Below are 21,715 nucleotides of genomic sequence, written 5' to 3'. Positions count from 1 at the left end.
CATACAGTCTTGGAGCTGGTTAAGTACTCAGTCTGTATGAGTCTTCAGCAGGACAATACCTCCTCTGATGATTAAGGGGGAGGGGCTGAACCTTAACCAAGCACCTCATCAGCTGGCTCAGGATGACCTGGTGGCCTTACCTTAGGTGATGAATTTGCTAGATCACAACTTTTCCATCCCATATCTATTCACTTTTAGACAAACAAAAGCCACAGTTTAAAGAAAGACTATTCTTAAGTGACTTCATTCAGTCAGGTATTAAGATTCAAGTTGTCTTGGTTACAAGCTATAAAGTATATTATTTCCAGACTACCTTCAACACTCAAAATGCATGCATATACATGTAACTGAAGATAAATACTCATCTATTCATGAAATATTAAAAGGTTTATAAACACAAACCAGTATGGTACATAAACAACCAATATAATATTAACAGCCAGTATGGTACATTAACCACCAGTATAATATATTAACAATTGTTAACCACTAAAAGATGGGGACATTCCTCACAGACATCCCTCCCAACTGGGCTAGTTTTGACATCTCAGCGGAGGTAATTTTCCGTTGCCAATTTATCAACTGTCTTGATTAATTGCTCAAAACATGAATGCCTAAATCTATCATCTGATATACACAATAAAGGAAGCAGTATTGATGTCATTCACTAATGATGTGCAAGAATAAAATTATAATCATCATAGCTGGAAGAACATGAGTGAAAAGTCTACTATAGTGTGACCACCTTAAAACCAGCATTGTGGCAGAGTTAGCGTGGGTATTTCCCTGGCTGCAGCAGTGCTGTACTTTCTAAATTAGTGATGTGTGATTGCTGTGATATATATAAAAGACATAACAGATAGGTATATATATATATATATATATATATATATATATATATATATATATATATAGATATAGATATATATATACTTCCATTGTAATTTACAGTAAATATCTAATACGTCAAATAAGAACAAACAACATGCATGAAGTACTTGTACATTAACATACTTATTTTGCGATGTTGCTGAAAAAATATACATATATATCTAACCCTCCGTTATTGGTGCCTAATAAACCGTGCGATAGCAGAAAACGCAATAATAAAAGTGAAGAATAAATAGGAAATAAATTAATTGGTGCCTCAACACAAAAATTTTCCTAAAAAAACAGCTCTGAACAACAGAATACCATGTGCAAGGGTGAGGGGTGGTGGTGGTGGTGGTGGTGGTGGTGGTGGTGGTGGTGGTGAGCAGAGTGACCAGAACCAGTCAGCTCCCTTATTCAAATCACGTGATGTGAATATACAGCGATGATTGGCTGCTGGCTCCTCCTCCTCATGATCATCATTTTTCTCCCCTGCCACCTCATCCTTCTCCTCCTCTTTATCTAAACATTCGTCGATGTATGGTTGGGATAGGGGTACTACTACTACTACTACTACTACTACTACTACTACTACTACTACTACTACTACTACTACTACTACTACTACTACAACGGGTGTGGGATAACAACTTTCCAGATGCGCTAAAACTGAATTTTGCAGATATTCATAAGTGCGTGATAAGGCCTAAACATGATAACGGAAGGGCGCGATAACAGAGGATTAGGTGTAATGGCTTTTACAGACTTTCTCCATAATTCTAATATGGGTAAGTAATGAAAAAATAATCTTAGTACAGCTGGAGGGAATATCAGTAGATAATGTGTTATTTTCAAGCTACAAATACGTACAGTCAACTCTCAATTAACGTGATTTGATATTTAAGGAGACATGATTAAATAAGTCGATTTATTCAATTTAACGCTGGTTAACTTGACTTGATCACGTCACATGCATCCACTCTGTTTCTAGGAGGGAATCACACTTAGATGCTCTCAGATGGATTCTTAAACAATACCTTCCACGTTCATCAGTTGAAGGATACCGTCCAGGAGAAATAGGTATTCTTAAGAGCCAGTGCTGCCTTCCCACAGCTTAGGAAGGCAACAATCAGGCAAGATTTATCTTTGCTGTAAAGATGAATCAAGCTTTATGTCTTCACATAAATTTTTTTGCATCAATTTTGCTTAAATACCTATTATTATTAGTTTTTTGTGAACTAATTGACTTATATTGGTTATTGTTCAAATAGCCTACTTTATAAAAATTGTGATTGGAACCAAACCCAGGGGTGGAATCCATGAAACTTGTCGGTAGCGTGTCGATAATAACAAAACCTTAGTGAACCAACAGGTCTGAAGAACAACAATATTGCTGAGCCAGATACAATCACTGCATCTCCATCTCCCAAGTTTTCTATCAGAGTTCTACATAGCTTATGATCTGTGGTATGTCTTTATCCCTTGTTAAGTGCCATATTTGATGGCTCATAAGACACACCTTTCTAAAAAAAAAAAGTAAAAAAAGAAGAAGAAGAAGAAGTAGTAGTCAGGAAATGAGCCTGCATCACATGAGGCCAAGGTTCAGTATTGAGGCAGTGGTTGGTGGTCAGTTTATGGCAAGAGGTTTAAAAATCAAACCCCAGACATCTTTGCACATGTAAACAAAACAACTCTTTCTTTCAAGATAACCATATATAATAGGTCATACATACCAGTAATTCACATAGAATGACACCAGTCAGGAAGAATTTGCCATACACCACACGAAGCAGAACAAAACACATGATCGGCGATCTTGATCTTGAAACGCTGAAGACTCACTGTGTTCTTTACATTGTGATGCTGTTACTCTTTTAGGCAAGACATGTTTAAATAAAATTAAAATTGCACGATCTTTTAACATTCTTATCTTGTATAGATGTAAAAAAAAAAATGATGAAAAAAAGAAAAGTTATGATTATTAGGCATGTAGTCTTTCAGAATCAGTGCTAATGCCATATGCCAGATATATGTTCATATCTCATAACAAGATTGGTACTTGGGCTTCTAGTAATAATAAAGTTTTTAAATGGGATCTAATAATGACAAATGCATGCGAGTCTTCAAATGTCAGGTGAAATCCTTCAATTCATATTCAGAGCTTAAGTGTTTACATATATATATATATATATATATATATATATATATATATATATATATATATATATATATATATATATCCTCTCTAATGTCTGCCAAAACTGGGTGCATCTTATGAGTCCATGCGTCTTATGAGCCATCAAGTACGGTACCCATTTATGTAAATAGCTGGTGAACTGTCCTCTTCCCATAGCCTGCACAGTTGAAGTAGGTGGCCATCTGTGCTTTTATTTAGAACTTTTCCTGGCTCACCAAGTCATCATGCTCTGTAACAGTAATAGGGTTAGTCCTCTTTGTAAAATGTTACATGTTGCCAGTGGTGGAATGGTGAGGCTGCATTGCCTGGACTGCATGGCTCAATCATCTGATGTGATGGTAAATAAACACTGCTATCAATCATCACCAAATTATACTCATGGGTTATTTTGTTAAATGCATCAATAATAAATGTATGAATGTTTGATAATATTCCTAGCATATAAACTCATATGACAAATCACATTGAATAATAATTTTCTAATTTCCCGGGCAAGAAAGATGCACAGGTGAGAATGTGAGTTTTTATTGTTTATGTGACTTAGTAATGTATTAATAGTATTTTTAAGGTTTGAGTAACAGTATTCCCAAAATAAGCAGACTTTCCCAGTGACCACGAATGTAACCCCTCTCATTACCATTACTTTCTATGGAAAAATTACGTTTGAATAACGCAACATCTCCAGGAACGTTATCCTTATGTTAATTGAGAGTTGACTGTGGCAACATTTAGGTTTACACATCCAGGCCTCACGAGTCATGCGTCACCTGTGTGACCTGGGATAGATCGCATGCTTGGCTTTTACCTCTGGGATGGTGTGGAATCAAAATCAGAACATAATGTACAATGCAATTGTATTGCTCATGACATAAAATTTACAACCATGTGGAGTTCAAAAGCATTCATGCACATCACCTTTCCTCCTCCATACAAGGCTTAACAGTGTCAGGTCATCATTCACCAATCAGAGCATGGGAAGCACAGCAATGCTGCAGGCTGGGGAAAAATAACACTATAGTGTTACTTTCATTAGTAAAACCACTTTTGAAATTTCAGTAATGTTTTAATAAAAGGTTGTTTTGGAGGAAATTTACCCTTGTGTGGAGTGGAAGTCAGTGGCTGCTTATCCTTCTCTGAGGAATAGAAATTATTACTTTCCTTTGTAATTATCAATACAGTTCACAGGACACTGAGGTTCAGTGGGAGGGATGTTCACAGCCCCAAAATTTGTGCCAGAATTTCAAATTTAAGCCCACAAAATGGAAATCAACTATAGATGCCATCTACCCTCTATAGTGCACCAACTGTTGATGCCACCCACTCATAAGGGTTTATAAAACACATGTGGAGCCAATGTGTACATCCATTCAGAAAACTGTCTTTATTCAGATGACCAATGGATGTGAAAAGTAATGATACAAGATGTCTTGGAAGGGTTGGTACTTGTGTGTGGAGATGAGTATACTAATGAAGAAGGTACCTTTCCTTAAATTGTCCTTTTGGCAGTTATCTATAGGTATGAATTACTTAAATGAAAAAAAATGTGATCACATGAACTGTTTGACACATTATGTGGTGCTGGATTAGCAGGCCTACCAATGTTTCTGAGGATCATGCACTATGTTTTAGATATCAGCATAGGTTGTGTCAAACTAGCTGGAGGAAAATCCTAAAGATAGTTATCTGTATGAGTATACACACATGCACACGCACAACCCTGATTAGAGGCACGCTCAAACTCTGTAATATACAACTATATAGGTAAATACACACACACACACACACACACCGCATAGTCTAGTGGTTAGTATGCTTGACTCACAATCGAGAGGCCCGGGTTTGAGTCCTAGAAAGAGGCGAGACAAATGGGCAAGCCTCTTAATGTGTAGCCCCTGTCCACCTAACAGTAAATAGGTACGGGATGTAACTCAAGGGGTTGTGGCCTCGCTTTCCCCGTGTGTGTTGTGGTCTCAATCCTACCCGAAGATTGGTCTATGAGCTCTGAGCTTGCTCCGTAATGGGGAAGACTGGCTGGGTGACCAGTAGGCGACCGAGGTGAATTACACACACACACACACACACACACACACACACACACACACACACACACACACACACACACACACACACACAGCAGAATGATAGATAACAGGTATAAAGATGTACCAAAGTTTAAGACAAATGGTGAATAGGATGTTTTAAAATGATATTAGTAGATTTCAACTGTAAGGAGGTGGACTGGGAAAATTATGAAAGTGGTATGGGGGAAGAAGCCTGGGGAGACAGATTCCTGAATCTAATGATAGATAATATGACGGTCCAAAGAGTAAAGGAAAACACAAGATTCAGAGGAAATGATAAGCCGGCGAGATTGGACCTAGTTTTTACAAGGGATATACAAATGAACGATGATATAAGATATAAGTGCCCATTGGGAAAGAGTGACCATGTAATATTAGAAATGGGATATAGAAGAGGGAAAGGAAGATGGAGACGAATCATGCAAAGGAGACCGATTAAATTACAGAAAGGCTGATATTGAAAACCTGATGAGCTATTTTAAAAACGTAAACTGGGAGGAGATGGAAAACTCAGAAACAGTTCAAGAGAAATATAACTTATTTTTGGAAATATACAAAACAGGAGTCAGGGAATATGTCCCGAAACATAGACCTAATGAAGAAGGAAAGAAAGATTGGTTTAATGCAAGGTGTGCTAGGGCAAAGGAGAAAAGAGATGGAGCATGGAAAAGGTGGAGGAGAAACAGAAATCCAGAAAATAAGGAAAACTTCAAAACAGCAAGAAATGAATACGTTAAGGTGAGAAAGGAAGAAGAAATGAACTATGAAAAGGATATTGTCGAAAAATGTAAGGAACAACGGAAATTGTTCTACAGATTCATAAATGGAAAAATAAGGCAAAAAGAAACAATAGAAAGGTTAAAAGGAGAGAACAGGATGGTGAAAGACCCAAAAAGTATGGCAGAACTGTTAAATAGTAAATTTCAGGAGGTCTTTACTAAGGAATCCAAGTTTGAAAGACCACAGGGTAATGGAGAGACTGTCCATATGAAAGAGATTAAAGTAACCAAGCTTGAAATAAAAGAGTTGATGACCGAATTAGATGAGGAGAAGGCAGTGGGACCGGATGAAGTCTCAGGCAGAATATTAAAAGAATGTAGAGAAGAACTAGCAAGTCCTATATACATCATAAAATGCTCAATAGAAAATGGAACAGTACTAGTAGAATGGAAAAGAGCTGAGGTGGTTCCCATATATAAGAGCGGCAGGAAAGAAGAACCTTTAAATTACAGACCGGTATCACTAACTAGTGTAATATGCAAGATGTGTGAAAGAGTAATAAAGAAACAATGGATTGAGTTTCTTGAAGACAACAAATTATTATCAAATAGCCAATTTGGTTTTAGAAAAGATCGGTCGTGTGTAACAAATTTATTGAGTTTCTACTCTAGAATAGTTGATAAATACAAAGAGAGAGGGATGTATTAACTGTATTTATTTAGATTTAAAAAAGGCATTTGATAAAGTGCCACATGAAAGATTACTATGGAAGTTAAAGGAGAAGGGTGGCTTAAGAGAAAGCACATTGAGATGGATGGAAAATTACTTGAGGGGGAGAGAAATAAGGACGAAAGTTAAAGATATGAAGTGGAGAGCAGTAGACAGTGGAGTGCCACAGGGGTCAGTATTGGCGCCAATACTTTTTCTCATATATATAAACGACATGCCAGAGGGAGTGAACAGCTACATAAATCTGTTTGCGGATGATGCGAAACTGTGCAGTTATAAAACAAAAAGAGGATTGTGAAATACTGCAGAAGATTTAAACAAGATCTGGAAATGGAGTAAAAAATGGGATATGGAATTCAATGTGGAGAAAAGCCATGTCATGGAAATGGGAAAAAGTGAAAGACGACCAGGGGGAATCTATAAGATGGGAGATGGAGTAGAACTTGAAAAAGGAAAAAAGGAAAAGGACTTGGGAGTGACGATGGAAGAAAACACTCAACTGGTAAGCCATATTGATAGAATTTTCAGAGAGACATATAATTTGCTAAGGAATATTGGATTAGCATTTCACTACATGGACAAACCCATGATGAAGAAATTGATAAGTACTAAAATAAGACCTAGATTGGAATATGCAGGAGTTGTGTGGAAAGAAACACATAAGAAATTGGAGAGACTACAAAAAATGGCAACAAGAATGGTTCCAGAATTTACAGGGATCACATATGAGGAGAGACTAAAAGCTATGGATCTACCAACCCTGGAACAGAGAAGAGAGAGAGGGGATCTGATACAAATTTATAAATTGATGAACGGAATGGATCAAGTAGATAATGAGAAACTAATTCTAAGAGAAGAATATGACACTAGAAGCACAAGATCGCATATTAAGAAACTGAGGAAGGGAAGATGTCTGAGAGATGTTAAAAAATGTTTCCCACAAAGATGTGTTGAGACTTGGAACAGTTTGAGTGAGGAAGTGGTGTCAGCAACGAGTGTGCATAGTTTTAAAGAAAATTTGGATAAGTGTAGATATGGAGACGGGGCCACACGAGCATAAAGCCCAGGTCCTGTAAAACTACAGCTAGGTAAATACACACACACACACACACACACACACACAGACCGTTATCACTAACTAGTGTAATATGCAAGATGTGTGAAAGAATAATAAAGAAACAATGGATCGAATTCCTTGAAGACAACAAATTAATATCAAATAGCCAATTTGGTTTTAGAAAAAGACAGTGTTGTGTAACTAATTTATTGAGTTTCTATTCTAGAATAGTTGATAGAGTACAAGAGAGAGAGGGATGGGTTGATTGTATTTATTTGGATTTAAAAAAGGCATTTGACAAAGTGCCACATTCAAGATTACTATGGAAGTTAGAGGAGAAGGGTGGCTTAAAAGGAAGCACATTGAGATGGATAGAAAATTATTTGAGGGGGAGAGAAGTAAGGACGGTAGTTAAAGATATGAAGTCCAAGTGGAGAGCAGTAGAAAGCGGAGTGCCATAGGGATCAGTATTGGCAGCAATACTTTTCCTCATTTATATTAACGACATGCCAGAAGGAGTGAACAGCTACATAAATTTGTTTTCAGATGATACAAAACTGCAGAGTTATAAAACAAAAGGAGGATTGTGAAATACTGCAAGAAGACCTAAATAAGATCTGGGAATGGAGTAAAAAGTGGGAAATGGAATTCAATGTGAACAAAAGCCATGTCATGGAAATGGGAAATAGTGAAAGACGACCTGTGGGAATCTATAAGATGGAAGATAGAGTAGAACTGGAGAAAGTTAAAAAGGAAAAGGACTTAGGAGTGACAATGGAAATTGATAAGTACTATAATAAACAATCAACCAGTAAGCCATATTGATAGAAATTTTAGACTGGAACATATAATTTGCTAAGGAATATTGGAGTAGCATTTCACTACATGGACAAAGAAATGATGAAGAAATTGATAAGTACTATAATAAGACCCAGATTGGAATATGCAGGAGTAGTGTGGACCCCTCATAAAAGAAACACATAAGGAAATTGGAGAGACTACAAAAAATAGCTACAAGAATGGTTCCAGAATTTGAAGGGATGACATTTGAGGAGAGACTAAAGGCTATGGATCTACCAACCCTGGAACAAAGAAGGGAGAGAGGAGACCTGATACAAGTTTATAAATTGATCAACGGAATGGACCAAGTGGATAATGAGAAACTGATCCTGAGAGAAGAATATGACATCCGAAGCACAAGATTGCATAGTAAAAAGCTGAGAAAAGGAAGATGTCTGAGAGATATTAAAGATGTATTGAGACCTGGAACAGTTTAAATGAAGAACTAGTGTCTGCAACGAGTGTGCATACTATTAAAGTAAGATTGGATAAGTGTATATATGGAGACGGGGCCATACGAGCATAAAGCCCAGGCCCTGTAAAACTACAACTAGGTAAATACCAGGTAAATACACACACACACACACACACACACACACACACACACACACACACACACACACACACACACACACACACACACACACACACACACACCGAGAGAGGAAGTTCTGAAGACAGCTCGTCTCCGGCTGAGGACCAGGGAAAGGGAGAAATTACCTATGGTGTTTGCAGGGCCCGGGTATCTCTGTGGTTATAGTTAGTGTCCTGTGTAGTGTCCTACTCTCGAAAAGTACAGAAAGTTGGCCATTTTCAAGTGAAAATGGAGAGTGGTCCCTGATTGAAGAGTGTCGACGGTGTTTTGTTTTGTTTCGGCTGAAACAGCTGGCGATAGCAATCATGACAAGTACTCCTAGAAATGTGCGTGACTTTGAGGGTTTTGTGACCACTCCAAGTGGACTAGATAAATTTGACATGGATGCAAGAATTCAGGTATTAGTAAGTAAGTTTCTAAATATTAGATCCATAGAAGAAAAGCTAGATAGAGTCATAGCAGAGAACGATACCTTCAAAAAAGAAAAAGTGGAAATGGAGGAAGAAAATCAACATCTAAGGAAACAATGTGACGAGATGAAGGCTAAACTCCTTGAAATGGAAAAGAAAATATCCGAAGGAGACTTGGGGAAGGAGGAATGCCTTAACCTAATTGATTCCAAGATGAAGGAAGTGAAACATGAACACCAAGAAGTACAAAAGTCCTTTAAGGAGATAATGAAAAAGCAAGAAGAAAATAAAGTGATTACACAGAGTGAAATGGTAAAGGCATTAAAGAAAAATGAGTATGTAGTGAGAGATATTGCTGAAAAGAAAAAATGCTTGATCATAACACTGAGGAGGAAACTAACAGGAACTGGCAAGATAGGAGGGATAAGGAAAATGACAAGATTAAGTTTTTACTGAATAAGATCTCCGAGGAGGAAGAATGCCTATATGCTGAGGTAGAGGAAAGTGTGAGACTAGGAGCTTTTGAAGAAGGCAAGAGTAGACCATTAAAATTGAAATTAAAGTCTCAGGTGGCTGCCAAGGCCATACTGAGGAGGGCCTGGAAACTTAAAGACTATGAGGAAACCAAAACAATTTTCATGAGAAGAAATATGACACAGGATGAAAATGAAAGAGCTTGTAACTGAAGTTAGAGAGAAGAATGAGGAAAGAACTGAGGAGGAAAAGACCAAGTTTTTTCGGAGGATGAGAAATGGGAGGCTGAAGAAGTGGTGGATAAAACAGATGGAATAGACATTACACTGACTGAAACATGGAAGAAAGAGATTAGGAATGGAATTCAAGTGACTTACACGAATATAGATGGATTTCTGTCTAAGAGGCTAGAATGTATGGATTACCTAAGAAACAATGAACCGGACATAATGTGTGTGGTGGAAACAAAGTTAAGGCCCGAAATAAAGCTAGATTGGTTTGATGTAAAACACTACAAAGTATGGAGAAATGATAGAAAAAATAAAGGAGGTGGAGGTATAATGGTTTTTACTAAGGAAGATCTGATAGTGAAGGAGGTGAACTTTAGTAAGGGAAATGAGGAAGTGATAAGTATGCTTATAACAGATGGTAAGAGAGACATTAATATTATAACAGTATACATACCACCCAGAACCAGTGCCTGGAACTATGAACAGTATCAAATGGTGATGAGAAATACTCTAGACAGAATGAAGCAAGAACTCATCAGAAAGGATAGAGTGATGATAGTCGGGGACTTTAATTGTAAGGAAATAGTGTGGGAAGACTACGAAGTGGTGAATAGTAGTGAGTGGGCAGAGGAATTGTTAAACATAGCAACAAATAACTTGATGACACAGTGGGTGAGATCACCAACAAGGTGCAGGGGACAGGATGTTGCAGTGAGGTTGGATTTGGTATTTACCAGGGGCATCTCCCTAAAAGAGGAAATTGAACATGAATGTCCCTTGGGGAAAAGTGACCATGATGTCCTAAGTTTTGAGCTGGATACAGAATTAAGCACGGAAAAGAATGTGGAGCACAGAGAGGAAAAATTCAATTATGTTAGGGCAAATTATAACCATATAAAGAGAGTTCTTTAGTGAAATTGACTGGTCTGTGATATACCAGGAAGGGGATATGCAATTGAAATATGATAAATTTATGTATTTATATAACTGCTGTGAAGAAGTTTGTGCCATATGACAGAAAGAGGACTTTAAATAATAAACAGTGGTTTAGTAGAAATTGTGAAGAAGCAAAAAAGAACAAAGAAAAGGCATGGAAGAAACTTAAGAAAAACAGTGAAGTATTATCAAGAGAAGTCTACAAAACAGCAAGGAATAGATATGTTGAAGTAAGGAGAACAGCACAAAAGGAATATGAACAGAGTGGTGGAAAACTGTGATAGTGACCCAAAAATGTTTTACAAATTCATAAATGGAAAATTAAATAAAAGGGAGGCAATAGAAAAAGTAAAAGATGGGGAAGAAGTATATGAGGACACTAGAGATATAACTGAAATATTGAACGACAACTTTTGCAAAGTGTCTACAAAGGAGGAGCATTTTACAGGAGGAAGGCCTACGGAAATAAAGCAAATGCAGGACATCATGGTTACTAAAGAAGATATAAGGAAAATTGTAAGTAACTTGGATATTAATAAATCAATGGGGCCTGATGGCATATCTGGGAGGTTGCTGAAAGAATGTAAGGATCAATTGTTGAACCCCATATTTGATATTGTGGAAACCTCCATACGAACAGGAATAGTCCCGAAAGAGTGGAAAAGAGCTGACATTGTGCCTATATATAAGAATGGTAGTAGAATGGAACCGTTAAATTACAGACCAGTATCGTTGACTAGTATATTGTGCAAGGTATGTGAAGAAGTAATTAAAGCTAAGTGGAGTGAGTATCTAGAAAGTGAAAACATTCTGAGTGAAAGACAGTTTGGTTTCAGAAAAGGAAGATCGTGTATCCAATTTATTATGTTTTTATTCAAGAGTGACTGACATACTACAACATAGAGAGGGATGGGTGGATGCTATCTACCTGGACTTGAGAAAGGCCTTTGATAAAGTGCCACACAATAGACTGATGTGGAAACTAAAGAAGATTGGAGGAGTAAATGATAAACTAGCAAAATGGATGGAAAATTACTTAGTGGGAAGAGAAATGTGAACAGTGGTGAAAGGAAAGAAGTCAGAGTGGAAAAAGGTAACCAGTGGAGTTCCACAAGGGTCAGTGCTTGGTCCCATCATGTTTATGATTTATGTTAATGATATGCCAGTAGGAATAGACAGTTACATGAATATGTTCTCGGGCGATACTAAAATTATGAGGAGAGTAAAGAATGTGGAAGATTGTAACAAGTTACAGGAAGATCTTGATAAAATATATGAGTGGAGTAAAGAGTGGCAGATGGAATTTAATATAAACAAGAGCCATGTTATGAAAATGGGAAGAAGTAGATACAGACCAAACAGATTACAGGCTGGGTGATGAGAAAATTGAAGAGACCAATGAGGAGAAAGACCTAGAAGTAACCGTGGAAAACACTTTGTCACCAGAGAAACACATTAACAAGATATTTGGGAAAGCATATAACATGCTTCAAAATATTGGTCTTGCATTCCACTACCTAGATGAAGGAATGATGAAGAAGATACTATGCACTTTAATAAGACCCAGTTAGAATATGCAGCCTGTGTCTGGTCACTGCATATGAAGAAAAATGATGAAGAAGGTGGAAAGGGTACAGAGGCTGGCAACAAGGATGGTACCAGGACTCAGGGAGTTAGACTATGAGGGAAGATTGAGGAAACTGGGGCTGACCACATTAGAAGAGAGAAGAACAAGGGGAGACATGATAACTATGTATAAATTGGTGAACAAGATTGACATATTGGACAGAGAGTTGATAAAGGTGATCACAAGTAATCATCTCTGAGGACATGGAAAAAAAACTAATAAAAGACATTTGTCTAAATGACGTGAGAAAGTAGTTTCCCGCATCGTAGTATTGATAAGTGGAATAAACTGAGCAGTGATGTCGTTGATGCAGTGTGTGTCAATCAGATGAAAGAGAGATATGACAGGAGTGGCTAAAGAGGCAGGACACAGAGAGCTTAGCTCAGGGTCTGTAATACACAAATAGGTAAATACAAATAGGTAAATACACACACACATACACTGCGTAATGTAGTACTTAGCACACTCAGCTTACAGCCGAAAAGGCCCGGGTTCGAGTCCCAGGCGCGGCAAGGCAAATTGGCATGCCTCTAATGTGTAGCTCCTGTTCACCTAGCAGCAAGTAGGTACAGAATGTAATTGGAGGGGTTGTGGCCTCACTTTCCCGGTGTTTGGAGTGTGTTGTGGTCTCAGTCCTACCCGAAGATTGGTCTATGAGCGCTGAGCTTGCTCTGTAATGGGGAAGGCTGGCTGGGTGACCAGTAGGTGACCATGGTGAATTACAGACACTATGGAAAATAGAACACATGGGAGGAATAAAGGGAAATATCTTAAATTGGATGACAGACTTCTTAACAGATATGGAAATGAGGAGTGATGAGACACTCCATCAAGCTTGAGACAGTTAAGTGGATAAAGGGTTTGGTGCTGGAAAAGCTCTCTCTCTCTCTCTCTCTCTCTCTCTCTTCTCTCTCTCTATCAAGTATATATCAACGATATGCGGTTTGAGTAGCTACATAAATTTGCAGATGATGCAAAACTTTTGAGAGTAGTAAGGAACATTGAAGACTATATGGAATTGCAGAAAGATATGGGAATGGAACCAAAAGTGGAAATTAGAATTTTATACCTGGAAATGCCATGTAATGGATATGGGCATAAGTAATTGAAGACCTATGTGGGAATATAAAGTAGGAGAAGAGATTATAATGAAAGGGAGTTAAGAGAAAGTCCTGGGAGTGACTGTACAAGACACTGACTCTGAATCCAGAAAGACACATAACATAGATGGACTATTTGCTTCAACATACAAGACAGTAACTAACATCAGGGTAGTGTTCAATTACATGGATAAGAGTATGATGAAAAAGACATTAACCATTATGATAAGATCTAGGCTAGAATATGCAGCAATGGTATGGTCACCATATAGGCAGAAATACATCAAGAAACCAGAAAGAATCCAAAGGATTGCTACAAAGATGGTCCTAGAAATAAAGGATCTTCCCTATAAAGAAAGACTGGAGATGGAACTACCAACTTTGAAGGATAGATGGGAAAGAGGAGACCTAATAATAATGTATAAGATGGTAAACTGTATGGAAAAGATCGATAGACAAAACCTGGTATCACTGACGGAGGATATAGACAGACAAACAAGAGGACATTCCAAGATCGTAAAAAGTCAGTTTCTGAGAAGTTAAGTTTTCCACATAGGACAGTGAACATTTGGAATGGATTGAGTGAAGAGATTGTGGCAGCAGAAAGTGTGCACAAATTTAAGAAAAAGTTGGATAAATGTAGATATGGAGATAGGTCACAATGAGCCCTGCTACAACTAGGTGTACACACACACACACACACACACACACACACACACACACACACACACACACACACACACACATGATGGGGAGTTTAGAAGTGAGAAAAGCTGTGGGACCTGATGGGGTATCAGGATGGATTTTAAGAGAATGCAGGGAGCAACTGGCAGAAAAAGTTTGTGAAGTAATTGATGCCTCATTAAGGGAAGGTGTAGTGCCCCAAGACTGGAAAATAGCTAACATTGTCCCAATTTATAAATCAGGTAACAAGAGAGACCCATTGAACTATAGACCAGTGTCACTTACAAGTGTGGTAGCTAAGATGTGTGAGAGGGTGGTGAAGAATAGATGGACAGACTTCTTGGAGAAAAATGACATACTTTGTGAGTGTCAATTTGGTTTTAGAAAAGGGCGTTCATGCACGACAAACCTGATATGTTACTATTCGAGGGTGATAGATGTAATACAGGAAAGAGATGGTTGGGCTGATGGAATATATCTGGATTTAAAAAGGCCTTTGATAAGGTACCACAGAGACTGATCTGGAAACTTGAAATGGTAGGAGGAGTGCATGGCAGTTTACTAAAATGGATGGAAGACTTTTGGTAGGAAGAGAAATGAGAACAATAATTAAGGACAGACCATCAGAATGGGGCTTGGTGGAGAGTGGAGTTCCACAGGGATCAGTGTTGGCACCAGTAATGTTCGGTCTACATAAATGACATGGTGGATGGGGTGTCCAGTTATGTGAGCCTATTTGCAGACGATGCAAAATTGTTAAGAAAAGTGAGATGTGACAAAGATTGCGAACTACTCCAGGAAGACTTGGACAGAATATGGAAATGGAGCTGTACATGGCAAATGGAGTTCAACACGACAAAATGCAAGAAATTAGAGTTTGGCAAGAGTGAAAGAAGAATCAGGAGTATGTACAAGATAGGAAATGAAGACATAAAACCAGTCATGAAGAAAAGACCTTGGGGTGACAATTACCAATGACCTATCGCCAGAGAGACATATAAACAAAATAATTGGAGAAGTATTGAACTTATTAAGGAACATAAGAGTGGCGTCAGATATTTAGATGAAGAAATGATGAAGAAAATAATTACTGCAATGATAAGACCAAGGCTTGAATATGCAACAATACAGTGGGCTCGAACTTAAAGAAACACATAAGGAAACTAGAGAAAGTACAGAGGGCTGCAACAAAAATGGTGCCTGACTTAAGAGATTTGACTTATGAAGACAGACTGAACAGAATGCAACTTCCGACCCTGGAAAACAGAAGAGAAAGGGAGACCTGATAGCAATATACAGAGTGATGATTGGCATGGAAAAATGGATAGGGAAGATCTGTGTATGTGGAATGAAAGAATGTCGAGAGGGCATGGGAAAAACTAAAATGGCCACTTATAGGAGAGATGTGAAAAATATAGCTTCCCTCATAGAAGGGTGGAAGCATGGAATAGTTTAGACGTGGAAGTGGTCACGCAAGGAATATTCATGATTTTAAGAAAAAGCTGGACATTAGTAGATATGGAGACGGGACACACGAGCATAGCTCTTTTCCGTATGTTACAATTAGGTAAATACACACACACACACACACACACACACACACACACACACACACACACACACACACACACACACACACACACACATGAGGTAGCTCAGTGGTTAGGCGCTGGCTTCAAAACCAGATGACCGGGTTCGATTGCCGGTGGAGATATTTGGGTGTGTCTCCATTCATGTAGTGTTCACCTAACAGTGAGTAGACAGGATGTAAATCGAGGAGTTGTGACCTTGTTGTCCCTGTGTGGTGTGTGGTCTCAGACCTATCCCAAGATCGGAAATAATGAGCTCTGAGCTCGTTCCGTAGGGTAACGTCTGGCTGTCTCGTCAGAGACTGCAGCAGATCAAACAGTGAACAGTGAACACACACACACACACACACACACCAGAGAGTGTGGGCGGTGATTATTTTGGTCATAAACAGCTGATGATAACAATCGTGGCGTCCACACCTAGGCAAGCCCGAGACTTTGAAGGGTTCGTGACTACTCCAAGAGGACTGGAGAAATTAGATATGGATGCAAGGATTCAGGCATTAAAAAGTAAGTTCCTAAACATTTTATCCATAGAAGAAAAACTGGATAGAGTCATAGCGGAGAACGATTCCTTAATAAAAGAGATCTATTTGTTAACGATAGAGAACAAGGAGCTATTGAGGGAAAAAGTAGAAATGGAGAAAGAAAACCAACAACTAAAGAAACAATGTGAAGTGATGAAGGCTAAACTAGAAATGGAGAAGAAAGTATCCGAAGGGGACTTGAGGAAGGAGGAATGCCTTAACCTAATTGATGCCAGGATGAAAGAAGTAAACCATGAACATCAGGAGGTACAAAGGTCCTTTAGGGAGATAGTGAAAAAGCAGGAAGAGGAAAATAAAGTGATTACACAGAGTGAAATGGTAAAGGCACTAAAGTAAAATGAGTATGTGGTGAGAGATATTGCTGAAAAGAAAAAATGTGATCATAACAGGATTGAGGAGGAAACTAACAGGAACTGGCAGGATAGGAGGATAAGAAAATGACAGGATTAAGTCTTTACTGAATAAGATCTCAGTAGAGGAAGAGGACCTATATGCTGAGGTAGAAGAAAGTGTGAGATTAGGAGCTTTTGAGGAAGGCAAGAATAGACCATTAAAATTGAAATTAAAGTCTCAGGTGGCAGCTGAGGCCTTGCTGAGGAGGGCTTGGAAACTTAAGGACTCTGAGGAAACCAAAATAATATACATAAGAAGAAATATGTCACAGGATGAACGAATGAAAATGAAAGAACTTGTAACTGAAGTGAGAGAGGGGAATGACGAAAGAACAGAGGAGGAAAAGACCAAGTTTTTTTGGAGGATGAGAAATGGGAGGCTAAAGAAGTGGTGGATAAAACAGACAGAATAGACATTACACTGGCTGAAACATGGAAGAAAGAGACTAGGAATGGAATACAAGTGACTTACATGAATATAGATGGATTTCTGTCTAAGAGGCTAGAATGTATGGATTACCTACGAAATAATGAACCGGACATAATGTAGGTGGTGGAAACAAAGCTAAGGCCCGAAATAAAGCTAGACTGGTTTGATGTAAAACACTACAAAGTATGGAGAAATGATAGAAAAAATAAAGGAGGTGGTGGTATAATGGTTTTTACTAAGGAAGATCTGATAGTGAAGGAGGTGAACTTTAGTAAGGGAAATGAGGAAGTGATAAGTATGCTTATAACAGATGGTAAGAGAGACATTAATATTATAACAGTATACATACCACCCAGAACCAGTGCTTGGGAATATGAACAGTATCAAATGGTGATGAGAAATACTCTAGACAGAATGAAGCAAGAACTCATCAGAAAGGATAGAGTGATGATAGTCGGGGACTTTAATTGTAAGGAAATAGTGTGGGAAGACTACGAAGTGGTGAATAGTAGTGAGTGGGCAGAGGAATTGTTAAACATAGCAACAAATAACTTGATGACACAGTGGGTGAGATCACCAACAAGGTGCAGGGGACAGGATGTTGCAGCAAGGTTGGATTTGGTATTTACCAGGGCGTCTCTCTAAAAGAGGAAATTGAACATGAATGTCCCTTGGGGAAAAGTGATCATGATGTCCTAAGCTTTGAGCTGGATATGGAATTAAGCATGAATAAGATTGTGGAATGCAGGGAGGAAAAATTAAATTATATTAGGACAAATTATAACCATATAAGGGAGTTCTTTAATGAAATTGACTGGTCCGTGGTATACCAGGAAAAGGATATGCAATTGAAATACAATAAATTTATGGATTTATATAACTCTGCCGTGAAAAAGTTTGTGCCATATGACAGAAAGAGGACTTTAAATAATAAACAGTGGTTTAATAGAAATTGTGAAGAAGCAAAAAAGAACAAAGAAAAGGCATGGAAGAAACTTAAGAAAAACAGTGATGTATTATCGAGAGAAGTTTACAAAACAGCAAGGAATAGATATGTTGAAGGAAGGAGAACAGCACAAAAGGAATATGAACAGAGGGCGGTGAAAAACTGTGATAGTGACCCTAAAATGTTTTACAAATTCATAAATGGAAAACTAAATATAAGGGAGGGAATAGAAAGGGTAAAAAATGGGGAAGAAGTATATGAGGATGCTGAAATTTTGAACAACTTTTGCAAAGTGTTTACAAAGGAAGAGCATTTTATAGGAGAAAGGCCTACGGAAATAAAGCAAATGCAGGACATCATGGTTACTAAGGAAGATGTAAGGAAAATTATAAGCAATTTGGATATTAATAAATCCAGATGGCATATCTGGGAGGTTGCTAAAAGAATGTAAGGATCAGTTGTTGAACCCCGTATTTGATATTGTGGAAACCTCCATACGAACAGGAATAGTCCTGAAAGAGTGGAAAAGAGCTGACATTGTGCCTATATATAAGAATGGTAGTAGAATGGAACCGCTAAATTATAGACCAGTATCGTTGACTAGTATATTGTGCAAGGTATGTGAATAAGTAATTAAAGCTAAGTGGAGTGAATATCTAGAAAGTGAAAACTTTCTGAGTGAAAGACAGTTTGGTTTCAGAAAAGGAAGATTGTGCGTATCCAATTTATTATGTTTTTATTCACGAGTGACTGACATACTACAACATAGAGAGGGATGGGTGGATGGTATCTACCTGAACTTGAGAAAGGCCTTTGATAAAGTACCACACAATAGACTGATGTGGAAACTAAAGAAGATTGGAGGAGTAAATGATAAACTAGCAAAATGGATGGAAAATTACTTAGTGGGAAGAGAAATGAGAACAGTGGTGAGAGGAAGGAAGTCCGAGTGGAAGAAGGTAACCAGTGAAGTTCCACAAGGGTCAGTGCTTGGTCCCATCATGTTTTTGATTTATGATAATGATATGCCAGTAGGAATTGACAGTTACATGAACATGTTTGCGGATGATATTAAAATTATGAGGAGAGTAAAAAATGTGGAAGATTGTAACAAGTTACAGAAAGATCTTGATAAAATATATGAGTGGAGTAAAGAGTGGCAGATGGAATTTAATATAAACAAGAGCCATGTTATGAAAATGGGAAGAAGTAGATACAGACCAAACAGGGATTACAGGCTGGGTGATGAGAAAATTAAAGAGACCAATGAGGAGAAAGACTTAGGAGTAACCGTGCAAAACACTTTGTCACCGGAGAAACACATTAACAAGATATTTTTGAAAACATATAACATGCTTCAAAATATTGGCCTTGTATTCCACTACCTAGATGAAGGAATGATGAAGAAGATATTATGTACCTTAATAAGACCCCAGTTAGAATATGCAGCTGTGTCTGGTCACATATGAAGAAAAATGTGAAGAAGGTGGAAAGGGTACAATGGCTGGCAACAAGGATGGTACCAGGATTCAGGGAGTTAGATTATGAGGAAAGAGTGAGGAAACTGGGGCTGACCACATTAGAAGAGAGAAGAACAAGAGGAGACATGATAACTATGTATAAATTGGTGAACAAGATTGACATATTGGACAGAGAGTTGATAAAGGTGACCACAAGTAATCATCTCTGGGGACATGGAAAAAAATTAATAAAAGACATCTGTTTAAATGAAGTGAGAAAATACAGTTTCCCGCATCGTAGTATTGATTAGTGGAATAAACTGAGCAGTGATGTCGTTGATGCGGTGTGTGTCAATCAGATGAAAGAGAGATATGACAGGAGTGGACAAGGAGACAGGACACAGAGAGCTTAGCTCGGGCCCTGTAATACACAAATAGGTAAATACACACACACACGCCTAGATTGGACCTAGTTTTTACAAAGGATATACAAATTAACGATGATATAAGATATAAGTGCCCATTGGGAAAGTGTGACCATATAATATTAGAAATGGATATAGAAGAAGAAAAGGAAGATAGAGATGAATCATACAAAGGAGACCGATTAAACTACAGAAAGGCTGATATTGAGAACCTCAAGAGCTATTTTAAAAACGTAAACTGGGAGGAGATGGAAAACTTGGAAACGATTCAAGAGAAATATAACTTATTTTTGGAAATATACAAAACAGGAGTCAGGGAATATGTCCCGAAACATAGACCTAAAGAAGAAGGAAAGAAAGATTGGTTTAATGCAAGATGTGCTAGGGCAAAGGAGAAAAGAGATTGCGCATGGAAAAGAAATCCAGAAAATAAGGAAAACTTCAAAACAGCAAGAAATGAATATGCTAAGGTGAGAAAGGAAGAAGAAAGGAACTATGAAAAGGACATTGTCGAAAATGTAAGAACAACCAAAATTGTTCTACAGATTCATAAATGGAAAAATAAGACAAAAAGAAAGTAGAAAGGTTAAAAGGAGAGAACGGAATGGTGGAAGACCCAAAAAGTATGGCAGAACTGTTAAATAGTAAATTTCATGAGGTCTTTACTAAGGAATCCAAATTTGAAAGACCACAGGGTAATAGAGACTGTCCATATGAAAGAGATTAAAGTAACCAAGCTTGAAATAAAAAGTTGATGACGGAACTAGATGAGGAAAAGGCAATGGGACCGGATGAAGTCTCAGGCAGAATACTGAAAGAATGTAGGAAGAACTAGCAAGTCCTATATACAACATCATAAAATGCTCAATAGAAAATGGAACAGTGCCAGTGGAGTGGAAAAGAGCTGAGGTGGTTCCCATATATAAGAGCGGAAGGAAGGAAGAACCTTTAAATTACAGACCGGTATCACTAACTAGTGTAATATGCAAGATGTGTGAAAAAGTAATAAAGAAGCAATGGATTGAATTTCTTGAAGACAACAAATTATTATCAAATAGCCAATTTGGTTTTAGAAAAGGTCGGTCATGTGTAACAAATTTATTGAGTTTCTACTCTAGAATAGTTGATAAAGTACAGAGAGAGAGGATGGATTGACTGTATTTATTTAGATTTAAAAAAGGCGTTTGATAAAGTGCCACATGAAAGATTACTATGGAAGTTAGAGGAGAAGGGTGGCTTAAAAGGAAGCACATTGAGATGGATGAAAAATTACTTGAAGGGGAGAGAAATAAGGACGATAGTTAAAGATATGAAGTCCAAGTGGAGAACAGTAGACAGCGGAGTGCCACAGAGGTCAGTATTGGCGCCAATACTT

The 21,715-nt window shown here is 37.9% G+C and overlaps 1 protein-coding gene across 6 annotated transcripts in view; it reads left to right on the top strand.

Moving 5' to 3' along the window:
* The window catches only part of LOC123512823 (mucin-2-like), a 41,407-nt gene that overhangs the window by 5,364 nt on the left and 14,328 nt on the right, over positions 1–21,715 (top strand). The window contains exon 3 of one of the 6 annotated variants that reach the window (XM_045269424.1): positions 2,243–2,337. The exons of 4 other annotated variants lie outside the window; for them this stretch is intronic. In XM_045269424.1, the coding sequence (XP_045125359.1) occupies positions 2,328–2,337 (10 nt within the window). In that variant the 5' untranslated portion in view covers positions 2,243–2,327. Of the gene's footprint in view, positions 1–2,231; positions 2,338–21,715 lie in introns of all 6 variants that reach the window. One more of the 6 variants, XM_045269423.1, reaches the window with a different exon arrangement.

The sequence above is a fragment of the Portunus trituberculatus genome, chromosome 34 (assembly GCF_017591435.1).
Source record: "Portunus trituberculatus isolate SZX2019 chromosome 34, ASM1759143v1, whole genome shotgun sequence".
In the NCBI taxonomy this organism is placed as follows: domain Eukaryota; kingdom Metazoa; phylum Arthropoda; class Malacostraca; order Decapoda; family Portunidae; genus Portunus; species Portunus trituberculatus.
This window is presented reverse-complemented; position numbering and strand designations above follow the sequence as displayed.